At 40.6% G+C, this 21324-nt stretch overlaps 2 protein-coding genes across 4 annotated transcripts in view; both read left to right on the top strand.

Annotated features, from left to right (window-relative positions):
- Nucleotides 1-19: 19 nt before the first annotated feature.
- On the top strand, nucleotides 20-19522 carry kansl2 (KAT8 regulatory NSL complex subunit 2). Of its 2 annotated transcripts, none has more exons than XM_026332090.1 (10): nucleotides 20-175; nucleotides 1487-1744; nucleotides 1875-2047; nucleotides 2140-2269; nucleotides 6354-6517; nucleotides 6655-6818; nucleotides 10431-10527; nucleotides 11171-11424; nucleotides 12446-12640; nucleotides 18492-19522. In XM_026332090.1, exons 2-10 carry the CDS (start codon nucleotides 1494-1496, stop codon nucleotides 18573-18575), a joined length of 1512 nt encoding a protein of 503 aa, XP_026187875.1. In that variant the 5' UTR covers nucleotides 20-175; nucleotides 1487-1493; the 3' UTR covers nucleotides 18576-19522. The 2 variants fall into 2 exon arrangements, with proteins under 2 accessions (XP_026187875.1, XP_026187876.1); XM_026332091.1 differs by having other exon boundaries at nucleotides 2155-2269.
- Nucleotides 19523-19754: 232 nt separating this feature from the next.
- nckap5l (NCK-associated protein 5-like) overlaps nucleotides 19755-21324 on the top strand; it is a 54768-nt gene continuing 53198 nt past the window's right edge. For both annotated transcript variants that reach the window (XM_026332082.2, XM_026332083.2), the window contains exon 1: nucleotides 19755-19894. The gene's annotated coding sequence lies outside the window, so the exon portion shown is untranslated. The remainder of the gene's footprint in view (nucleotides 19895-21324) is intronic.

Consider the following 21324-nt stretch of genomic DNA (forward strand, 5'->3'; position numbering starts at 1 on the left):
TGGCGACTAGGTTGTCAAATGAAATTCCACAAGCTGGTGCGGTTGTGGCCAATCAGAGCTTCGGGTGGGCGGGGTCAGTGTAGGACTGCAGTAGCTGTGGCAGTTATTAGGGAATGCAGGAAAATCGGCGTAGCGTGCTTCAGAAGGTGTAGATCTTGGGCCAGCTGAGAGGAAGGTAAGCGGTTATCAGCTCAAAATGAGGAGATATTAATTTGCTGGCTCGAAAGCATTTCGATAATATAGAGAAGGATGACGATCTGTTTTCGTCGATCGGCAAGGCTGTCTTCTTAGTCCGCAAATTGTGAAAGTTAGTAGGTAGCTGGTATTAGCAACTGCTAAACAAAGATGGCGACTCCATAACTGAAAGAGTGACGCAGGAAAGAGAGGCGGGCTAAAGCTTGTACTGGTGCCTCGTTAGTTATTCAAGACAGAGCACTGTGCTTGTAGGACACCTAACGCTAACTTTAAAACAAACAAAAAAAATGTAACAGCTATCTCTTGGGGTACTATGTCTATGATTCTTTTGATATTTAGGACTTTGCCTTTGTGTCTACTAACTTAAATATAAAAAGTGAAAATCTGGTATCTGGTAAGCTCCCTGACCCTTGGACTCCTGCTTTAACTTTAAGATCAGTAATATTAACGTTAGTTTTGCTTATTGATTTAGATTTATAGAGTGCTGTTTACATCCTGTATGTACAAGACCCGTATACTTTAACTTGATTGAAGAGATAAAAAAAATAACGTTGGGTATATTCTGTCACATTCCCTGTTATAGCGATTAGCGATTCATGCATTTATTACTTCTAGAGTTAGTTATTGCAATGCCCAATACTTTTGTGTCAATCAGTTGTCCCTTCCTCGTCTCCAGAATAAATTTGAGCATATAACGTTAACCCCGGTATTGGCCTCGCTTCGCTGGCTCCCAGTCCGTTTTAGAATTGAATTGATTTTAGTTTATTATTTGTTTGTTTTTATGGTCTGACTCTATCCTGTCTCACTGATCTTGTGGTAATTTGTGCATTTGCTTTTGCAGCCCCTAAATTTTTGAATACTCTCCCTCTGAATGTTAGAGCAGCTAGAGATCTGGCTTCTTTTAAATCTTTGCCTAAAACATTTTTACTTTCTTTGGCTTTTAATAATATGTAGAGTTTGATACTTTTGTTTAATTCTTCATAACTATATCTCATTTATATTACAGTGTTGTTTTTTTCTTGTTTTGCATATACTAATTTTAATTGTTATAGATATTTGAAGATTTCATTCTGTCTATGTAAAATACTTTGGTCAACTGGATGTTGTTTTTAAAGTGCTATATAATTAAAATTGACATTACAATACCCAAAGATCAGAAGTTTGCTTTTATACATAACTGAGAACAGTGCCAGAGTCTTACATTTAAGAAGCTGTAACAACAGTTTGTCATATTTGACTAAATATACTCAGGTGATTATCAGAATACTTACTTCCTTAATGATCTTTGCAGACTTACAATGAACAGGATACGAATCCATGTTTTACCATCAAGTCGAAACCGAGTGACGCAGACAGCCCGACCTCAGGAGCCCCAGGCCTGCTCCTTTAGCCAGAGACCATGCTCTCAGCCCCGTCTGGAAGGCCTTGAATTCTGTATCAAACATGTTTTGGAGGACAAGAATGCACCTTACAAGCAGTGCAGCTATGTGTCTGCCAAAAACGGCAAGCGCTGCCCCAACGCTGCACCAAAAGTCGAGAGGAAAGATGGGTGAGTGGAACACAAATTTCTCTTAATAGTGGTCAGAAATAAGTTAGACTTAAGGAGATACAAATATTAAACACCTGAGAACAAACTGAAGCAGCTTTTTTTTGTCTAATGCATCTGTCTGATCTTTTAGAGTGACATTCTGTGCAGAGCATGCTCGCAGGAATGCCATGGCTCTCCGAGCTCAAATGAGAAAGGCTTCTTCAGGCCCAACCCCAGAGTCGCTGTTATCGCAGCTTAGCGGATACAACCGTGCAGAAACACACAGCCTTGATGGAGGCCGCTCTGAAGCAAATCGTATTCTTGGTAAATGGTCTAGTTCAAAGTAAAACAAATGTCATTTTTCTAGAAGTTTATTTTGTCATCAATGTATAGATTTGATCTTGATGTTTAACTAGACCCTCTCTGGGCAGATGAGGACAGCCTGAGTGAGGAAGAGCAGGGGCCCTTGGTACTTGACCAGACATGGAGAGGAGACCCCGACAGTGAAGCTGACAGTGTTGACAGTGATCATGAAGATCCTCTAAAGTAGGCTTCATTATCTAAATGTCTCACAAGTTTTGATCAAAACCTGCATTTTCACTTCATTGGATTTATGTTGCAGTGTATGCAAACATCTTTGCTTTCTAGATGCAGGCTCAGCGGTCCTTTATCTGCGTTATGAACCATCTGTTCCTGTTTCTTGCTACAAGCTAATTGTTAGCAGGGTTATACTTTGTGCACACTGGAAAAGCAGCAATGAATTAAGGTCAGACAAATCAGCATGCTGACCAAATAAGACTTGCTTCCTTAATATCCTGGTAATGTAACAAAGAACCGGTTGAACTACTTATAACTTTAAAAAAAAAAAAAAAAAGTAGGCAGGTTAACCCTCTGGGGTCTGAGGGGGTTTTTGGGGCCTGGACAAATTTTGACATGTCCTGACATTTGTGCTTTTTTCAGTGTTTTTTAAACATATTAATGTCTAAAGCCTGATAACACTGTAATCAGCACAAAATTGGCTACAATAATATGTGAGCTTCAAGTTTATACATTATTGTGCTTTTGAGAAAAAAGTGTTTATGCATGGCTAGTGAAAAACTACAATTTTTTACTCACTAAAATAAGACCATAAAACACAAACAGAACATTGGTTCACAAGACTTTGGAGACCTGCATGTTGTAGGCTAAAGTGTTTACTTCAGAGTGCTGTGAATGTCATCTTGTTCACACATTCACAGTAAACAATACACTGATTTAAATTTTCTAAGACACTTTTTGTCCAGAAAGGCCATATGCAAGAGGGTGTGTCTGAGGATGAATAGTCATGTGATTTACCTGAGAACACAAAAGACGCACTGAACGACCAGACAAAGGCGCGCATAATGAGCCTTTCAGTTAATGTAGATGGGATGGATTAGTGCTGTACAATACAACACAATGAGGAGCCAAACGATCCTCATTTGAGTTAAAATCAGTGTTTTTACTCTGAGGACAAGCTAAACTATTTGTCTCTGTGAGGAATGTAAGGAGCGCCGCTTCACGTGCGTAACGCTCCATCATCCAAACGCGCCGAAAAAGTGAGTAAATTCTATGATGAAGTTTGATATTTTGTCATTTCTTGGGGGCGTGCACATATTTACCTGGTTCACCTGAGATTATTTACATGTGAACAGTGGACAGTGTACAAGGCGGGACCGCATTACCTGTAATGAGGTGAGACAGGAAAAAACGGACTTCTCCTTACGTTCATACGGATTAAATAAAAAGTGATGACCCTTTGCAGTGACACTCATATTTAGCTCACATGCTGTCCATTTCTTCTGATCCTCCTTGAGATGGTTCTGCTCCTTCATTGGAGTCCAGCTGTGTTTAATTAAACTGATTGGACTTGATTAGGAAAGGCACACACCTGTCTATATAAGACCTTACAGCTCACAGTTCATGTCAGAGCAAATGAGAGTCATGAGGTCGAAGGAACTGCCCAAGGAGCTCAGAGACAGAATTGTGGCAAGGCACAGATCTGGCCAAGGTTACAAAAGAATTTCTGCAGCACCCAAGGTTCCTAAGAGCCCAGTGGCCTCCATAATCCTCAAATGGAAAAAGTTTGGGACGACCAGAACTCTTCCTAGACCTGGCCGTCCAGCCAAACTGAGCAAACGTGGGAGAAGAGCCTTGGTGAGAGAGGTAAAGAAGAACCCAAAGTTCACTGTGGCTGAGCTCCAGAGATGCAGTAGGGAGATGGGAGAAAGTTCCACAAAGTCAACGATCACTGCAGGCACTTTATGGCAGAGTGGCCCGACGGAAGCATCTCCTCAGTGCATAAAAGCCCGCATAGAGTTTGCCAAAAGACACATGAAGGACACCCAGACTATGAGAAATAAGATTCTCTGGTCTGATGAGTCCAAGATTGAACTTTTTGGCGTTAATTCTAAGCGGTATGTGTGGAGAAAACCAGGCACTGCTCATCCCCTGTCCAATACAATCCCTGTAGTGAAACATGGTGGTGGGAGCATCATGTTGTGGGGGTGTTTTTCAGCTGCAGGGACAGGACGACTGGTTGCAATTGAAGGAAAGATGAATGTGGCCAAGTACAGAGATATCCTGGAAGAAAACCTCTTCCAGAGTGCTCAGGACCTCTGACTGGGCCGAAGGTTCACCTTTCAACAGGACAATGGCCCTAAGCACACAGCTAAAATAACAAAGGAGTGGCTTCGGAACAACTCTGTGACCGTTCTTGACTGGCCCAGCCAGAGCCCTGACCTAGACCCAAGTGAGCATCTCTGAAGAGCCCTGAAAATGGCTGTCCACCAACGTTCACCATCCAACCTGACAGAACTGGAGAGGATCTGCAAGGAAGAATGGCAGAGGATCCCCAAATCCAGGTGTGAAAAACTTGTTGCATCATTCCCAAGAAGACTCATGGCTGTACTAGCTCAAAAGGGTGCTTCTACTCAATACTGAGCACAGGGTCTGAATACTTATGACCATGTGATATTTCAGTTTTTCTTTTTTAATAAATTTGCAAAAATTTCTACATTTCTGTTTTTTTATGTCAAGATGGGGTGCTGAGTGTACATTAATGAGAAATAAAATGAACTTTTTTGATTTTGGCAAATGACTGCAATGACACAAAGAGTGAAAAATTTAAAGGGGTCTGAATACTTTCCATACCCACTGTAACTTAGTAGAGTTATACTAACACAAATTTTCTTTTCCTCAATGAAATGTTTTATTTTACAATAAAAGTAATTAATAAGCAATTCATGATCTTCTCATAACAAAAAAACTTTAACCCTCAGGGGTTGACGAATGCGCTGGTGTGTTTTGTGGCATCTTTTCCTGGTAACTCCAAAACAAACTTAAATTACTCTGTCAGTTTTGATCGTACAGATAACAGCAATATATCATTAGAATCTGTAAAGGGTCTAGTTTGATTTGTATAAACTCATAATAACAAAATGCTGTGCTTTTGTAAAATAAAGAAAGCATATAGGGTGCGCTCTCTGTCTTCTGTCTCTGTCATCGCTCTTCACAGCCACATAAATAAAACAACCAGAATCTCAGCGAATACTTGTCTCATAAAAATAAGAAAAATATGCCTAGAAAGCTTGAAATGTCTTCTTTTAAATGAAACAATTCAAGTCAAAAACAAATCATCACTTTCTATTTAATCCGTATGAACGTAAGGAGCAGTTTGCTCCTGTCTCACCTCATTATAACTAATGTGATCCCGCCATGTGATTTACCTGAGAAGACAAAGACCCGCATAATGAGCCTTTCAATCAGGAATGTGGCTGAGAGGGAATTAGTGCAATACAATGCGCATCCAAATGTTTGTCATTTGAGTTGTGTTTTTACTATGAGGATAAAGTTAACTATTTGTCTCTGTCTGGAACATACGACGCGTGTCTTCACCCGCGTAGCGCGCCATCATCCAAACACACAGAAAAAGTGAGTAAATTCTGTGATGAAACTTGACGTTTCATGCCATTTCTCAGGGATGTGCACATAATTACCTAGCTCACCTCAGATTATTTTCATATGAACAGTGCGCTCAGTGCGAGGCGGGATCACATTAGTTATGAGGTGAAACACGAGAAAACGTACTGCTCCTTATGTTCATACGGATTAAATAAAAAGTGATGATTTGTTTTCTACTTGAATTGTTTCATTTAAATTGAAGACATTTCAAGCTTTCTGGCCATATATTTCTTATTTTTATGAGGCAAGTGTTCGCTGAGATTCTGGTTGTTTTATTTACGTGTCTGTGGAGAGAGATGACAGGGACAGAGAAGACAGAATGCACCCTGTTTGCTTTCTTTTTTTACAAAAGCACAGCATTTTGTAGTTATTATGAGTGTATATAAATCAAACTAGACCCTTTACAGATTCGAATGATATATTGCTGTTATCTGTACAATCAAAATTGACAGAGTAATTTAAGTTTGTTACGGCGTTATCAGGAAAAGATGCCACAAAACGCGCGGGCGCGTTCGCCCACCCCTCAGGGTTAAAGGTGTCTTCGTATGTGCTTGTTTGAGGAGTTGAGAAGAGCAGTGATATGGGCCATTAGTGGCTTTAATGGTGAATTGATTCTTCTTTTTTTTTTTTTTTTTTTGCCTAACTTCAGGCATGCAGGAGTGTACACAGCAGAGGAAGTGGCACTCATCACTCGAGAAAAACTCATCAGGCTCCAGTCGCTCTACATCGACCAGTTCAAACGCCTGCAGCACCTGCTCAAGGAGAAAAAACGGCGATACTTGCACAACCGCAAAGTGGAGCACGAAACCCTGGGTAAATACACACCTAGTTGGCTACTAAAAGTGTTTGCGTTGTTTACTTAGATGTTCAACAGTTCTGTTTAGAAAGTCCTCCTTCAATCTTTTATTGTCGAGCAGTCCTGAGTGATTAGCTGCATTTATATTTAACAGGGAGCAGTCTGCTGACAGGGCCAGAGGGGCTGTCCATGAAGGAGAGGGAGAACCTGAAGAAGCTTAAAGCTCTGCGTCGATACCGTCGTCGATATGGTGTGGAGGCCTTGCTACACCGGCAGTTAAGAGAGAGGAGGCAGGCTGTGACAGAAGGAGGTCCTCAGGTATGACCCCACCATGGTCAAAAGTAGAAAGCAGTAGCTCTTGTGACCACTAAAGATTTGAAACTCATATTACATACCCAGTTCCCCAAATCGCAAAAAATTTTATATGTCTGGACTAGAAGTCGACCAATCTATCGGCCGAGCCAATTAATCGGCCAATTTTTTGCACATTTTAATTAATCGGCATTGGCCGATTTCACTGCACATTAGGCCGATTTATAGGCAGGCACATCTGCAACCAGTTAAGTGTTGTTGTGGAGCACGTGAAGCAGGTTGTCACCACGTCCAAAAACGATAAGAAAGTACTTATCTTTCGTTTTTCATTTAGCCTTATACATTTCATTGGTTGAATATGAAGCTACTTTTGGAGAGTGATTGTCTGGTCTGTATTGTTAGCGAGTTGTAGTTTAGGCTGTAGGCACAGGTACCAAAACATGCTAACAAGTCCAGCGGCTAAATTATTATCGTCGCATACACAATAGCTTCAGCTATTGATGGCCGTTGAAAACCATTTGTTTCCAACATGTAATTGCATCGTACCGTATTAGAATTGACGCTGACCGTCATGTGTGCAACAAATCTGTATAATGTGAAAAACGTGTGAAATTCTTGCTAAAACATGCAGGATAACGTTCCTCAATAAGTCTGTGCGTCCGACACACGTAACACGGGCACGATGCTGCCACCAAAAAAATACACTTTTAATGAGGAAAATTAATGTGCACGTTTTAGTCTGAAGTTTTGTCTGACCTGCGTGCTTTTCTACTTTCACATGCAAATGACTTGTTGCATATATTGTTTATTTACGCATATTCTTAGACTATGGCCCTTTGAATTATAGCAGTGTCTGTCAACATAAGGATCATGACAAGTACCCTACAATAAATCAATCCTGTTTTTATCCAAAACATATTAGGATTGTGATGTGCATGGAATAATGTAATTATAGAAAAGGTGAGTTTAAAATGACAAATCTTTTTTTTTAATAATTATAGTCTGATGGCTGAAAAGAAATTTAACCCAGTATGGCAGTATTTCACTCAGCCAACATCAGGGAAGGCCAAGTGCAATATCTGCCAGAAGTTGCTGAGCATGGGAGCAGAAAGAGCAAGGACAAAAAAATACTACAAACATAACAATAATGCACTGTTATACCTTGTGTGATGAAGGGGGAAAATTAAAATCGACCAAACAAATCCGCCAAAAGAATCAGCATCATATATCGGCCATCGGCTGCCCTGATTTCTAAATATTGGCATCAGCCAGAGAAAACCCATATCGGTCGACCTCTAGTCTGGACCATCTGCCACCACCACCGTGTTACATGTATCCTGCAAACTATGTTTAAAACTCCAAAGCAATGTGATTCTGCGGAAACATCCCTTGTGAAAACTTGAAAACACAAAACCATCATAACACAGGTGTTGGCATCCATTAGTCTTTTATTGATGACTGTTTTAGAATTACTTCCAGTGGCATATTACCTACAGTGGGTACGGAAAGTATTCAGACCCCTTTAAATTTTTCACTCTTTGTGTCATTACAGCCATTTTCCAAAATCAAAAAAGTTCATTTTATTTCTCATTAATGTACACTCAGCACCCCATCTTGACAGAAAAAAACAGAAATGTAGAAATTTTTGCAAATTTATTAAAAAAGAAAAACTGAAATATCACATGGTCATAAGTATTCAGACCCTTTGCAGTGACACTCATATTTAACTCACATGCTGTCCATTTCTTCTGATCCTCCTTGAGATGGTTCTGCTCCTTCATTGGAGTCCAGCTGTGTTTAATTAAACTGATTGGACTTGATTTGGAAAGGCACACACCTGTCTATATAAGACCTTACAGCTCACAGTGCATGTCAGAGCAAATGAGAATCATGAGGTCGAAGGACCCGCCCCAGGAGCTCAGAGACAGAATTGTGGCAAGGCACAGATCTGGCCAAGGTTGCAAAAGAATTTTTGCAGCACTCAAGGTTCCTAAGAGTACAGTGGCCTCCATAATCCTCAAATGGAAAAAATTTGGGACGACCAGAACTCTTCCTAGACCTGGCCGTCCAGCCAAACTGAGCAATCATGGGAGAAGAGCCTTGGTGAGAGAGGTAAAGAAGAACCCAAAGATCACTGTGGCTGAGCTCCAGAGATGCAGTAGGGAGATGGGAGAAAGTTCCACAAAGTCAACGATCACTGCAGGCACTTTATGGCAGAGTGGCCCGACGGAAGCCTCTCCTCAGTGCATGAAAGCCCGCATAGAGTTTGCCAAAAAACACATGAAGGACTCCCAGACTATGAGAAATAAGATTCTCTGGTCTGATGAGACCAAGATTGAACTTTTTGGCGTTAATTCTAAGCAGTATGTGTGGAGAAAACCAGGCACTGCTCATCACCTGCCCAATACAATCCCTACAGTGAAACATGGTGGTGGGAGCATCATGTTGTGGGGGTGTTTTTCAGCTGCAGGGACAGGACGACTGGTTGCAATTGAAGGAAAGATGAATGCGGCCAAGTACAGAGATATCCTGGAAGAAAACCTCTTCCAGAGTGCTCAGGACCTTAGACTGGGCCGAACGGTCACCTTTCAACAGGACAATGATCCTAAGCACACAGCTAAAATAACAAAGGAGTGGCTTCGGAACAACTCTGTGACCATTCCTGACTGGCCTAGCCAGAGCCCACACCTAAACCCAATTGAGCATCTCTGGAGAGACCTGAAAATGGCTGTCCACCAACGTTCACCATCCAACCTGACAGAACTGGAGAGGATCTGCAAGGAAGAATGGCAGAGGATCCCCAAATCCAGGTGTGAAAAACTTGTTGCATCATTCCCAAGAAGACTCATGGCTGTACTAGCTCAAAAGGGTGCTTCTACTCAATACTGAGCACAGGGTCTGAATACTTATGACCATGTGATATTTCAGTTTTTCTTTTTTAATAAATTTGCAAAAATTTCTACATTTCTGTTTTTTTATGTCAAGATGGGGTGCTGAGTGTACATTAATGAGAAATAAAATGAACTTTTTTTGATTTTGGCAAATGGCTGCAATGACACAAAGAGTGAAAAATTTAAAGGGGTCTGAATACTTTCCGTACCCACTGTATTATAAAAATATTGTCCTAGAAACCAAGGCAACGCAGTCCACTCTCTGGTTTTGTCTAACCAGCACCCAAAAGCTTTTAACAATGTTCTTAATGTTTTATCTTTTATTTATTTTTTTTTTTTTTTTTTTTTTAAATTTGTCAAAAGTAGGGAATCATCTGTGGGAAGGAGGTGGTATATTGCTACCCACTATGATTCCTAAGACACACCACATATTTAGACCTTTGTGCTTTAATAGTACTATGTTGGCTATGTCCTCAAGCATGTTGGCTACGACTATAGTGGATTAAGAAAATACATAGCTTAGTATTGACATTTTGCTCAAGATATTTTGAGTGCAGCAGAATGGAACCAACATGAAGCCCATTAGGCGGACACTGAAGAATTTTCCTCTGAAAAATCAGCTGATCTTAAAGCTGATTACAGTTATAAAATAAATACTGTATACTTGCTGTTGTTTGCTCCAGTTTAAAGTTTTACCGTTATCTAACACTTTGTTTCTCTGTTGTAGCCACATTCAAGAACAGTGTATGAGAAATGCATCTCCTTTGTCAAAGGAACCAGGTGTACCAATCCCTGCCTGCCTATGGCCCGACACTGTGTCTCACGTATCCTCCGTAACCCTGTTAGCATCAGTTGAGCCAGAATAGTATGAGCTTTTGTCCCTGTAAGAACCCACATGCTGTATGGTTTTCTTGTGTAGCATTAAAAAAAAAAAGAAAAAATTTTCAAACTTAAGCTGTAAACTAACTGGGGTTCTCTGCTCATTAAAGCTCTAATTACCTTTCTTTTTTGACCCATCGTTACCCTGGCCCCAATCAAGACCAGCAGCTTGCAGTAGCTGCTGGTTTCAAAGGGAGCCCACATGAAATCCTTCCTGTGGTATATTGATTTTTTTTTTTTTTTTTTTCCCAGTTACAAAGGGGCTAATCGGTTCAGTTGGAAGGAACAAAGAACTTTCCGAATTTTGACTAGAATATTCTTCATTCAACAAGAAATATATTTTAGTTTATTTGTTGTATCAGCTAAGAGCAACAGAATACTTGAGTTGCAAATAGCCACTGAATTTTGGGTTCCAATACACAAGGCTATACACTAAGCCACATTGTGAACTAAGTATTAATGCTCAGACAACTTAAGCTACTGTGTTATGTTTGTAAAGTAAATGTTTGAGTACTTTATCTGATATGTTTTTGTGTTCATTTTGCATGCGTGCGCGCATGTCATTTTCCTTGACAACCAGGCACTCAGACATTTACCAGGACAACAATCAGGTGCTTTTCAAAATGTGCCCAGGCCTGAAAGATGTCCCATGTGACCGTACAGTGCACATGGGTCAGTCTGATGATCCTCGTTGTCCATTTCACCTCACCCTGCCTCCCCCCATGTACCAGCCTGAGCAGGAACCTCCACCACAGGAGCAGCTCACCTCTACAAGCAAAGACATGTATCTGAGTGCAGCAGAGCTTCAGCCTACAGAGAGCCTTCCCCTAGAATTCAGTGATGTATGCAGATATAATGTGCTTCAACCACTCTCTTCTAATGTATATATACTGTAACAAATATGTCCTGTTCCCCACTTGTCACCCGATGCTCTTTTGCTGGTGGGTGCTCTCATATGTTATTGCCTGTCCAGATGAGACCTTAGCATTTCCCCTGTAATAGTCCTGACATGGAGACCCCCTGCTGTACACAGCATTCTTTTTCTAACACTGTCCAGTATACAGTGATTCATGTCTGTCTACACATTGTGTTGGCTGCTCCTGACCAATCGGCTCAAGTGGCTCCTGTGTGACTGTTGTTGGGACTTTACCTGAAACTGGATGAGAAAGCACTGATTGTCCATAGCTGCCCATAACAGAAAGCTGAATCACTGAATGCACAAAAGAGAGTGAACTCTCATTTAGCATCGCACACATTGGGTGTCACATGACCTGCGCACCCAAAAATGAATGTATTACAAAACCAAACTTAGATATAGTTCTAACAATTATTTTGTCACGTTCTTATTCTAGACTCAATGTAGTGATGTAGTTTAGCTGCTGGAAGGTGCATGTGTGCAAAACCTCTTTCGGACTGCCTCTCTGTTCAATGTCAGCTGAGATTGGGTCCAGCCCCCCCCCCCTTACCCTAAAAGTAGAAGTGGTATAGCTGATGGATGGTTTTAACCCACAACAGCCTATTACAAATGAATCTATAGAGAACATGCAGTTTATCTTCACAGATAATACAGTTTAGATGGTCTTTGTTATGCATTACAGCAAAATACCATGGTTATCAATATTGCACAACTATATGAAATTTAGCTTTTGAATTCAAGTTATGATCACATATATACCTCATTACACAATTCCAAGTGATTCCTTTGGGCAAGGTTTCAAAGCTGGTCAACCCAGATGCAACAACACAGCCCTTGTTCTGTATCATACAACAAGACCTCTTTAAGAATTTAACAAATATATACCTATAACTACAAATTGATACTCCAGCATGTTCTCATGTTTCATAAATGTCCCTGGTATACAGGACTTGGATGTGGAAGGGGATGGTATGCAAGGTCCTCCATCGCCTCTTCAGTTTGACACGGCTCTGGCCCTGGAAGACCAGACCATCAGAGCCATTGCTGAGGCACCAATGGAGATCCTGACTGGAGAAGACCCAGACCAGGTCGACCTAGACGCCTCAGGACATGAGCTTTCAGATGCCATCATGGATGACCAGGTTAACTCTTAAATCAGGAGCTTTGTCTTTAATGTCCTGAAACTGTTGAGTGGTGGCACCTACACACTGTGCAAATAAAAATAAAAATCTTCATTGTATGAGAGATGGGTCTCATAAAATCTCAGGTGCAACCTGTGACAAGATCAAGTTCAATGTGTGTCAAATTTTTGGGATGAATGATTGTAGAGCTACAATGCAAATTGGGCACAAAAAGAAGCAAATTAAAGCATAACTTCAAATTTTCAAGTTTGTCTTTCATCAATATATTAAAAAAACTTTAATAATGTAATACTTACTCTTGTTTATAGTACCTGTTAAGTGATCCCATCCTGATATGGTTCAGGAAACAATGTGGAAAAAACACCATCCTCATTTTGTGTAAAACTTTTCTCAAATTAAGGTGGAAACCTCCAAAGTTTGTCATTGTAGACTCTACCCATGGAAACAAAAAAATGATTTTTTTGATTTGGCCAACTCACTCGTATTAACATAAGTCTAGGATTTTACCTTCTTCATATTCAGTGGAAGCTTGTTTGGAAAAGGATCTATATGAACATGAGGAACGATTACAGCAAGGCATATGTTTACAGGCAAACCTGAAAAACTGTGACCCTAATCTTTAATGAGATGTCTGTACTTGCAATCCACCTGTGTTGCTCATGCTTTGAAAATGTAGCATCTTTTTGATATCTGCCCACAAGCCAGCGTCTTGCGAGACTGAGTGCATTCTCCCTCAGGCTATTTGTTTTTTTTTTTGTTTGTTTGTTTTGTTTGTTTGTTTTTTTTGAAAAGGTAGATAACAGTAAACATACTTTGGCATGTGATGTGACTTGTGGTCAGTAAAAAGAGGGAAACATGGTCATTTTTCAATCCAAGTTTGAAGTAAATGGTTTTCATGGTAGTATTCTGTTAGTCTAGGCATTTATGACTAAACTGCAAAGCTCAAAGATTTAAATCCAACCAGTGACCTTTATATTCCATGTCATTCTCCATCTTTGTATCTTTTTCCTGTGGCCTGATAAAATGCCCAAAAAACATACTTAGAAAATGTGTTTTAGTGCTTGCATTAGGCTGTTTCACCCACACCAGTGTTTCATGTCAAGGTCCAATTCATTTTCCATCATTTCACCATTTAAAGTCACAGATGCTTTAAATTTCTGGTTGTATTCTCAGTGTTGTGGGTTATTTGTTGCTACAATTAATCAATTCACACCAGGGGTGCAACAATGAATTGTTATCAGTAAAAATGAATTATTAAAATATTTGGGAACAAATATATTTATCGACAGACTTCTGTTTTATCTGAGTCTGCATTGACTCTGACACAGGCATGAGCCTCATGTCAACCTTAACCTCCGTGTTTTTTAGGCTTCATGTCTGTATTTCCTCTGGCACGTTTAGTTTTTTTTACCTGCTGTCTCTGAATGTGACAGCAAAAATGCCACACACATACACACACTGTTGTTCTGATGACTGCCTCGGGTCGGAGATGGTATGTACTAAATGTTTCTGTGTTCACATATAAACTCCCTACAATGTATTGAGAATCACACCCAGAGATAGTCTGGAGTTGTTTTAACACATGCAGCCACAGTGGGAGACAACAGAGCTCACACAAGGGGTGGACTGAAACATTGATTCAGGCCAGGGATTTGACTCCATCCCAGGCCACTCTAAATGCAAGCAATTTTGGTGGACACGCAGTAGGCCGTTGCTATGCACTACAGTTGCTATCTACTATGGTTGCTATGCACTATTGTTGCTGTGTGTGTCTGATAGATGCTATGATTGTTTTTTTTTTTTTGTTTGTTTGTTTTTTGGCATTGCATCAAGTATACTCGCATCAAGCAGTGACTGCTTGATGCGAGTATATTGAGAGTTCGTCAGCTTATCGTGCTGCTATGTAATCGTCTGTAGGCCACCGGGAAATGTCCTGGTGCTCCTGACGGTCTGTCTGCCACTGGCTCACACCACGACAGTACCCAGACTTTTTACAGTGGTGCTCTTAGGAATACAGCTAATATTCAGTCCATGATCCATGCAGCTCACCAGGATAATGTCTAGTAATGTTTAAGTGCATGCTAAATCAGAGTCAGAATACTTTATTAATCTCTTGTGGGAGTAAGTTAGTTGTCGTAGTAGTAAAGTTAAAAATGAAATACAATAACATATGTTATTGATCTGACATCTTTCAAATACAGATAATAAGACAAAAATAGAGAAAGACACCATTTAAATATGCATATTTTAACATGGAACAGACTAGATGGATTGAAACTATGAACAGGACAGGTTGATTGAGCAGATTAAAGTTATGTATAGCCTCAATATCACTGCTCTGGGTGTGTGTTCACGGCGTGTGTGTGTTCACTGCTGTGTGTGTGCACTTTGGGTGGTAATGGAATTTCCCCATTGTGTGATTAATGAGGGTAATAACTTAATAATGGACAGATTGATTTTCAGAGGGAGGAGTTGAACAGTTTGATGACAACCAACAGGAATGAATTCCTGTGGTGATCTGTGTTGCATCGTGGGGAAATGAGACTCTGGCTGAATGTGCTTCTGACTGATTAATCGATTATTAAATGTTGTAGCCCAAATTCACACTCTCTACATTCAGCACCCTCCATCATCCATAATCATACAAAATGTCTGAATCATATCACAAGTCCACTGTCCTACTGGCTTGAAGACATGGAGCAGCAGCAGTCACGTTGTCATTTTTGAGTATAGAATTAATACAGCCTGTCCTCATCCCTCAAGCTCTACATTGATCCATTAGTAGAGTTGACTCAGTATGTGAGCTGAGACCACTTTTTAATTGATGATGGATTTTCATCTGTAACCTGCTCGAAGTGGGCACATTGAGAAGGGGCTATGAAGTGTAGCCAGTTTGCTTGTTTTTGAGTTAAAGTGAGAAACTATAGTGCTCAACAAAACTAAGGCAACACATACAGTGGGTACGGAAAGTATTCAGACCCCTTTTAAATTTTTCACTCTTCGTGTCATTGCAGCCATTTGCCAAAATCAAAAAAGTTCATTTTATTTCTCATTAATGTACACTCAGCACCCCATCTTGACAGAAAAAAAAACCAGAAATGTAGAAATTTTGCAAATTTATTAAAAAAGAAAAACTGAAATATCACATGGTCATAAGTATTCAGACCCTGTGCTCAGTATTGAGTAGAAGCACCCTTTTGAGCTAGTATAGCCATGAGTCTTCTTGGGAATGATGCAACAAGTGTTTCACACCTGGATTTGGGGATCCTCTGCCATTCTTCCTTGCAGATCCTCTCCAGTTCACAGAGTTGTTCGGAAGCCACTCCTTTGTTATTTTAGCTGTGTGCTTAGGGTCATTATCCTGTTGAAAGGTGAACCTTCGGCCCAGTCAGAGGTCCTGAGCACTCTGGAAGAGGTTTTCTTCCAGAATATCTCTGTACTTGGCCGCATTCATCTTTCATTTCAATTGCAACCAGTCCGTCCTGTCCCTACAGCTGAAAAACACCCCCACAACATGATGCTCCAGGTGATGAGCATTGCTTGGTTTTCTCCACACATACCGCTTAGAATTAACGCCAGGAAGTTCAATCTTGGTCTCATCAGACCAGAGAATCTTATTTCTCATAGTCTGGGAGTCCTTCATGTGTTTTTTGGCAAACTCTATACGGGCTTTCATGTGTCTTGCACTGAGGAGATGCTTCCGTCGGGCCACTCTGCCATAAAGCCCCGACGGGTGGAGGGCTGCAGTGATAGTTGACTTTGCAGAACTTTCTCCCATCTCCCTACTGCATCTCTGGAGCTCAGCCACAGTGATCTTTGGGTTCTTCTTTACCTCTCTCACCAAGGCTCTTCTCCTACGATTGCTCAGTTTGGCTGGACGGCCAGGTGTAGGAAGAGTTCTGGTTGTCCCAAACTTTTTCCATTTGAGGATTATGGAGGCCACTGTGCTCTTAGGAACCTTGAGTGCTGCAGAAATTCTTTTGTAACCTTGGCCAGATCTGTGCCTTGCCACAATTCTGTCTCTGAGCTCCTTGAGCAGTTCCTTCGACCTCATGATTCTCATTTGCTCTAACATGCACTGTGAGCTGTAAGGTAGACAGGTGTGTGCCTTTCCTAATCAAGTCCAATCAGTTTTTATCTGTCAAGATGGGGTGCTGAGTGTACATTAATGAGAAATAAAATGAGCTTTTTTGATTTTGGCAAATGGCTGCAATTGACACAAAGAGTGAAAAATTTAAAGGGGTCTGAATACTTTCCGTACCCACTGTAAATCATGTATTAGATCTTGATGAATGAATTGTTCATATTGAAAATCTTTGCAAATGTACTTTGTGTAATTTGTTCATTACATAATCAGATAGAAACCAAAATCATTAACCCATAGAGGGCTGTATTCAAAATTAGAGGTCGACTGATATGGGATTTTCTATGAGCGATTTTGATACTGATTTTTCGAAATCAGGGCAGCTAATGGCCAACTTATGATGCCAATTTTTTGGCCAATATGTTGGACCGATTATCTTTTACTGGGTATTTGCATTTTCTATCTAAATGTCAGGGACGGTTTTAGGATCAGACATTTAGGTATGCTCAGACCCTGAGGAGAATGACATTTATACAATACTTAAGGCCCAGTGCTCTTTCTGCTTGCTCCATCCTGCTCTCTCCCTCTCTATCCTCCTCTCTCCTCTGTGCTGTCAAACCAAATAGCAAGCTTAACATCCAGTCACAAGTCTCTGGTGAATGCCAATCAAGGTGCATGGTGCTGGGCTGTGAGCACCGAGGATGTCAGGCCATCACGTCACCCTCATAGAGAGTGTGTTTGACAGTTTGGTCAGAATCACTCACGTGTAGCTGCTGGAGATCATTCTGTAGGGCTCTGACAGTGTTCGTCCTGCTCCTCCTTCCATCTTGAGAAAACTGCAAGTGTGGATCTACTGGGGGGCAAAGGGGGTGGCAGCTACCGCTACTGTCGGGTTTATCTTCTGAAACCTTTTGCCACCCCTTTGCCACCTCATGTAAACATTTCTAGATCTGTCACTGAGTAACTTGTAACTGAGTAACCTGTGAAACCTGATTAGGCTGCAGGTACTGCCTCATGCTACCAGCAGTGACAAGGACACAAGCAAAAAACAAATCCTTTAAAGAATCAGTCGGGAAAGATAAGGAGAGACCATTTGTCTGTGGCCACCACATGCAAATATGTTGCCTTTTTTTAGGGCTGTCTTGCTTTTCCATCTATAGTGCCCATGTGATCACTTTCATTTGCAGCATGCATCTATTCTCTATTCCGTTCAGTTAAATTCAGGGTCGCAGTGAGCTGGAGCCAATTCCAGCTGACACATGGGCAAGAGGCAGGTTACACCCTGGACAGATCACCAGTCTGTCACAGGACTGACACACCACTCACTTTTACACCTACGGGCAATTGGAACTCACCAATTTTCCTAACCCCAAAATGCATATCTTTGGACTGTGGGAAGAAGCTGGAGTATGCTGAAAAAACCCACTCAGATAGTTCATACAGAAAGGCTCCAAGTTCAAATGGGATTCACAACCAGAAGCTTCTTGCTGAGAGGTGCTAACTGCCTCATTTGCACCAAAGCAGGTGAAAATGGTTCATGATCACTTGTGCATGGACAGATTGATACCCCTGAAGTTATCTGACTTTGTTATATTGCGACATTTGTGTGTTCCTTAATTTTTTTGAATAGGATGTCCTTATGGAACAAAAAATTATCAAAACATTGTTTGAATATAATATGACAGCTTTTCAGGCAAAATCATAGATCTTATGTACCAACAGTAAATGTACTAAATGTATCTCCTAACCTCCTGTTCTTCTACCTAGGTGGTGTCGGAAGTTGTTGGAGGTGAAGAAGATGCCACTGATAATTCAGTCCAGGACTCCACTTCAGTCAATGCCCCCAGATGAGCTTAACCCCTGCAGCTTTATCAAAAGAACATGAATGGGTAACACTTTAATAATACAGCCTGCAATTACAGTGTCATTTCATTGAGTGAGTGTGACACCAGTAAAGTACTGCTTCCGACTTGTACATAAACCTAAGTAGAAAAGAACAAAAAAACAAGACTGAAGGATAAAACAAGACACTGAGTACCAAGGAGTCATAAATTTAAGTATTTTCTTAAATATCTGCAGGGTACAACACTGTGAAACAAAACAGAAAACTGGGAAAGATTCTTACACTTTTGCTGTTGTATACTTAAATAGAAATTAGCTACAGCTATACAGATTACAGCAGAGATGTTTTTCTGTTATCAAAAACTATAATAAAGCAATGTAATTTTATGTAAAGATGTAGGAGAAACAAATGTGGCAAATATTTAATAATGAATCTAGTTATTATTTAGGTCTTTTGATTGCACCATAGGAATAAGTATGTGTGCTTAAATGTAATGTAGTCTTCCCTTATACTTTTAATTATACCACAGCTTTGTTAAACGTGTTCCCCCAAATTTCAGTCATGGCTCCGAGTAGTCTACCCTTTTCAGCCAGTGTTTTACAAAAATAGGGTATGATTTATTTTTTCTTCGTCTTGTCCTGCACCACTTCAGTGGTGGAGTATTCATACCTGATTCATACAGTGAAATTACACTGTATACTGGAGGCTGTATGAAGGAGTGTTACTCATCTTGACCTTTTAATGAGGAGCTCTTCAGAGGATTGGCATTTTCAGGCCAATTGTAATAGACTATGCGTTCATAGATTGTACTTCTTTGTCCTGTGGGTGTATTTATTTTATTTTCATGTTTGTGTTACCAGGTGAAGTTGCTTTAATGTTCTACCAAATCAGCTGGTCAGTTGTATTGCTTTGTTAAAAAAAAGACAATGACAAATAAAGTCTTTTCTGAGACACACTGGTTCGGCTCTTCGTGATGAGATACAGATTTATGACCACTGCAGAAGTATTTTTAAGCGTGCAGAGCATATTCTAAGGCACACAGAAAACCACACACGGGCAACATTTTAAGTATATGGTGAAGTTATGTTTGGCAGCATGGGACAACCTCTGAAGAAACTGGGGCGGGTAATGCAATTTCATGCAATGACATCACTTTTCCTCAACCCAAACATTAAACGCCGAGGCAGAGCGAGAAGAGGCTGCTGCAGGGAGCCGGTGCAGCCCGAAAATGAGCACAAGGACAGATTTTGAACAAAAACAAGTGTATTTCTGTTTTCATTAGCCATGGTACGGCAGCGTCGTCTTCGTCAGCTTCCAACCAAATGAGGTGAGTTTTTTTTTTTTCTTAAAGCGGGGAGACGCCGTCTAATGTGCGGTGATGGCTAGCTTGGCCGAGGGATTTGCTGGAATGCCGACACTTGCGATGCTTTTCATTATTTTAACATCACCGGCAAAGTAGCGGAATGTGTGGCGATAAAGCTAAAAATGTGACAGATTGATTTTGTATGCTATTTACATCAAACGCCAGCTGCCTTTTCTTTACGTTTTCCATGTTTGTGGGGGAGGGCGTAACAGCGTTACCCGTGTCGGTGGAGACCCATTTCGATGCAGGGCTTGGGTTTGGAGGGCCTGTCCCCAGGGGGAAAAAAGAGGACATTTGTCTGAGCTCTGTTTCGGTCCTCCGCGTACAGATTGAACTGTAATAATGTGACACACTGGCTAACATGCAGCCTGTCTCAGTTTCGGCCTCGTTTTGAGGTTTGAAAGCTGAAAGGGGAACATGGACAAGGAACTGTCCTCTGAGTAGGTGCGCCAGTATACTAATGTTAATTTTTCATGTCACTCTGGTGGAAGGGAAAGGCAATAAACTGCGATTGATTTCGTGCAGTCTTTCTTACAAGAATCCTACCTGTGGCCATAGACTGATGCTCCACAACCACCAGGCTTAAATGACACCAAATGAGCCTCACAGCGATAAAGCCAGAGGATAAATAAGATGTGAATGTCTGCGGTATGGGTGGAGTGGAGGCTAAACCACCCTGATCTGTGCAGTATGAAGTTAGGGTGGATAGGAGGATAACCAAAATACTGCTAGTTTACACTGACCTAGCGCTACATCCTGATTTAAAGTGTAGGCTTCTCATAAATGCAATTCACTTATGTCCCTTGTTTGTGTGAGAAGATATTTGTCCGGTGTGTTTGACAGTAAGAGGCTTAATCACATTTTTCTTCTGAGGCAGCAAAGTTTCTCTTTCCTCTCAACTTATATTTGAATTTCTAATAAAGAGATGGCTTTTTGACACCAGAGTGTGAAGCCACTTGTGATCCAATATGCAATTTGCAATATTCAGCCTAGATACACTGAGAATAGACTTTTCATTAGGAAGTATTAGACATCATGTGTGAGTGAAACTTTTGAAATGAGAACTTCATTTTCTTATTTGTGGACTGATTTTTTCAATGCACGAGGCCAAGTAGATGTTTTTGTTTTTCTTTAAATTTTCAAAGTAATTTAACTTATTTGTGGAAAACCATATACTTTACAAAATATTATTCAAAGCTTAATATATTGATGTATTTTGCCTGGAAAGGATCCCAAAATGTTTGTGGTTGTGAAAAGTCTCCTCGGTGTTTGCTTGGAAATTTAGTCAAAGTTTAATATTTACATATACATTAACAATTTACATTTGGACAGAACCTGGACTAATTCAGTGTTGGTAAGTAGAGCTAGACTAATAATTTATCAGCTTATCAAAG

The sequence above is a fragment of the Mastacembelus armatus genome, chromosome 7 (genome assembly GCF_900324485.2).
Source record: "Mastacembelus armatus chromosome 7, fMasArm1.2, whole genome shotgun sequence".
In the NCBI taxonomy this organism is placed as follows: Eukaryota; Metazoa; Chordata; class Actinopteri; order Synbranchiformes; family Mastacembelidae; genus Mastacembelus; species Mastacembelus armatus.

Excerpts from the sequence above, each read along its gene's own strand:
- kansl2 (XM_026332090.1), top strand. The coding sequence starts at position 1,494 with ATGAACAGGATACGAATCCATGTTTTACCATCAAGTCGAAACCGAGTG. Across the intron at positions 2,048-2,139 it reads TGAAGCAAATCGTATTCTTG|ACCCTCTCTGGGCAGATGAG; the intron begins GTAAATGGTCTA and ends ATGTTTAACTAG. Across the intron at positions 11,425-12,445 it reads TTCCCCTAGAATTCAGTGAT|GACTTGGATGTGGAAGGGGA; the intron begins GTATGCAGATAT and ends CCTGGTATACAG.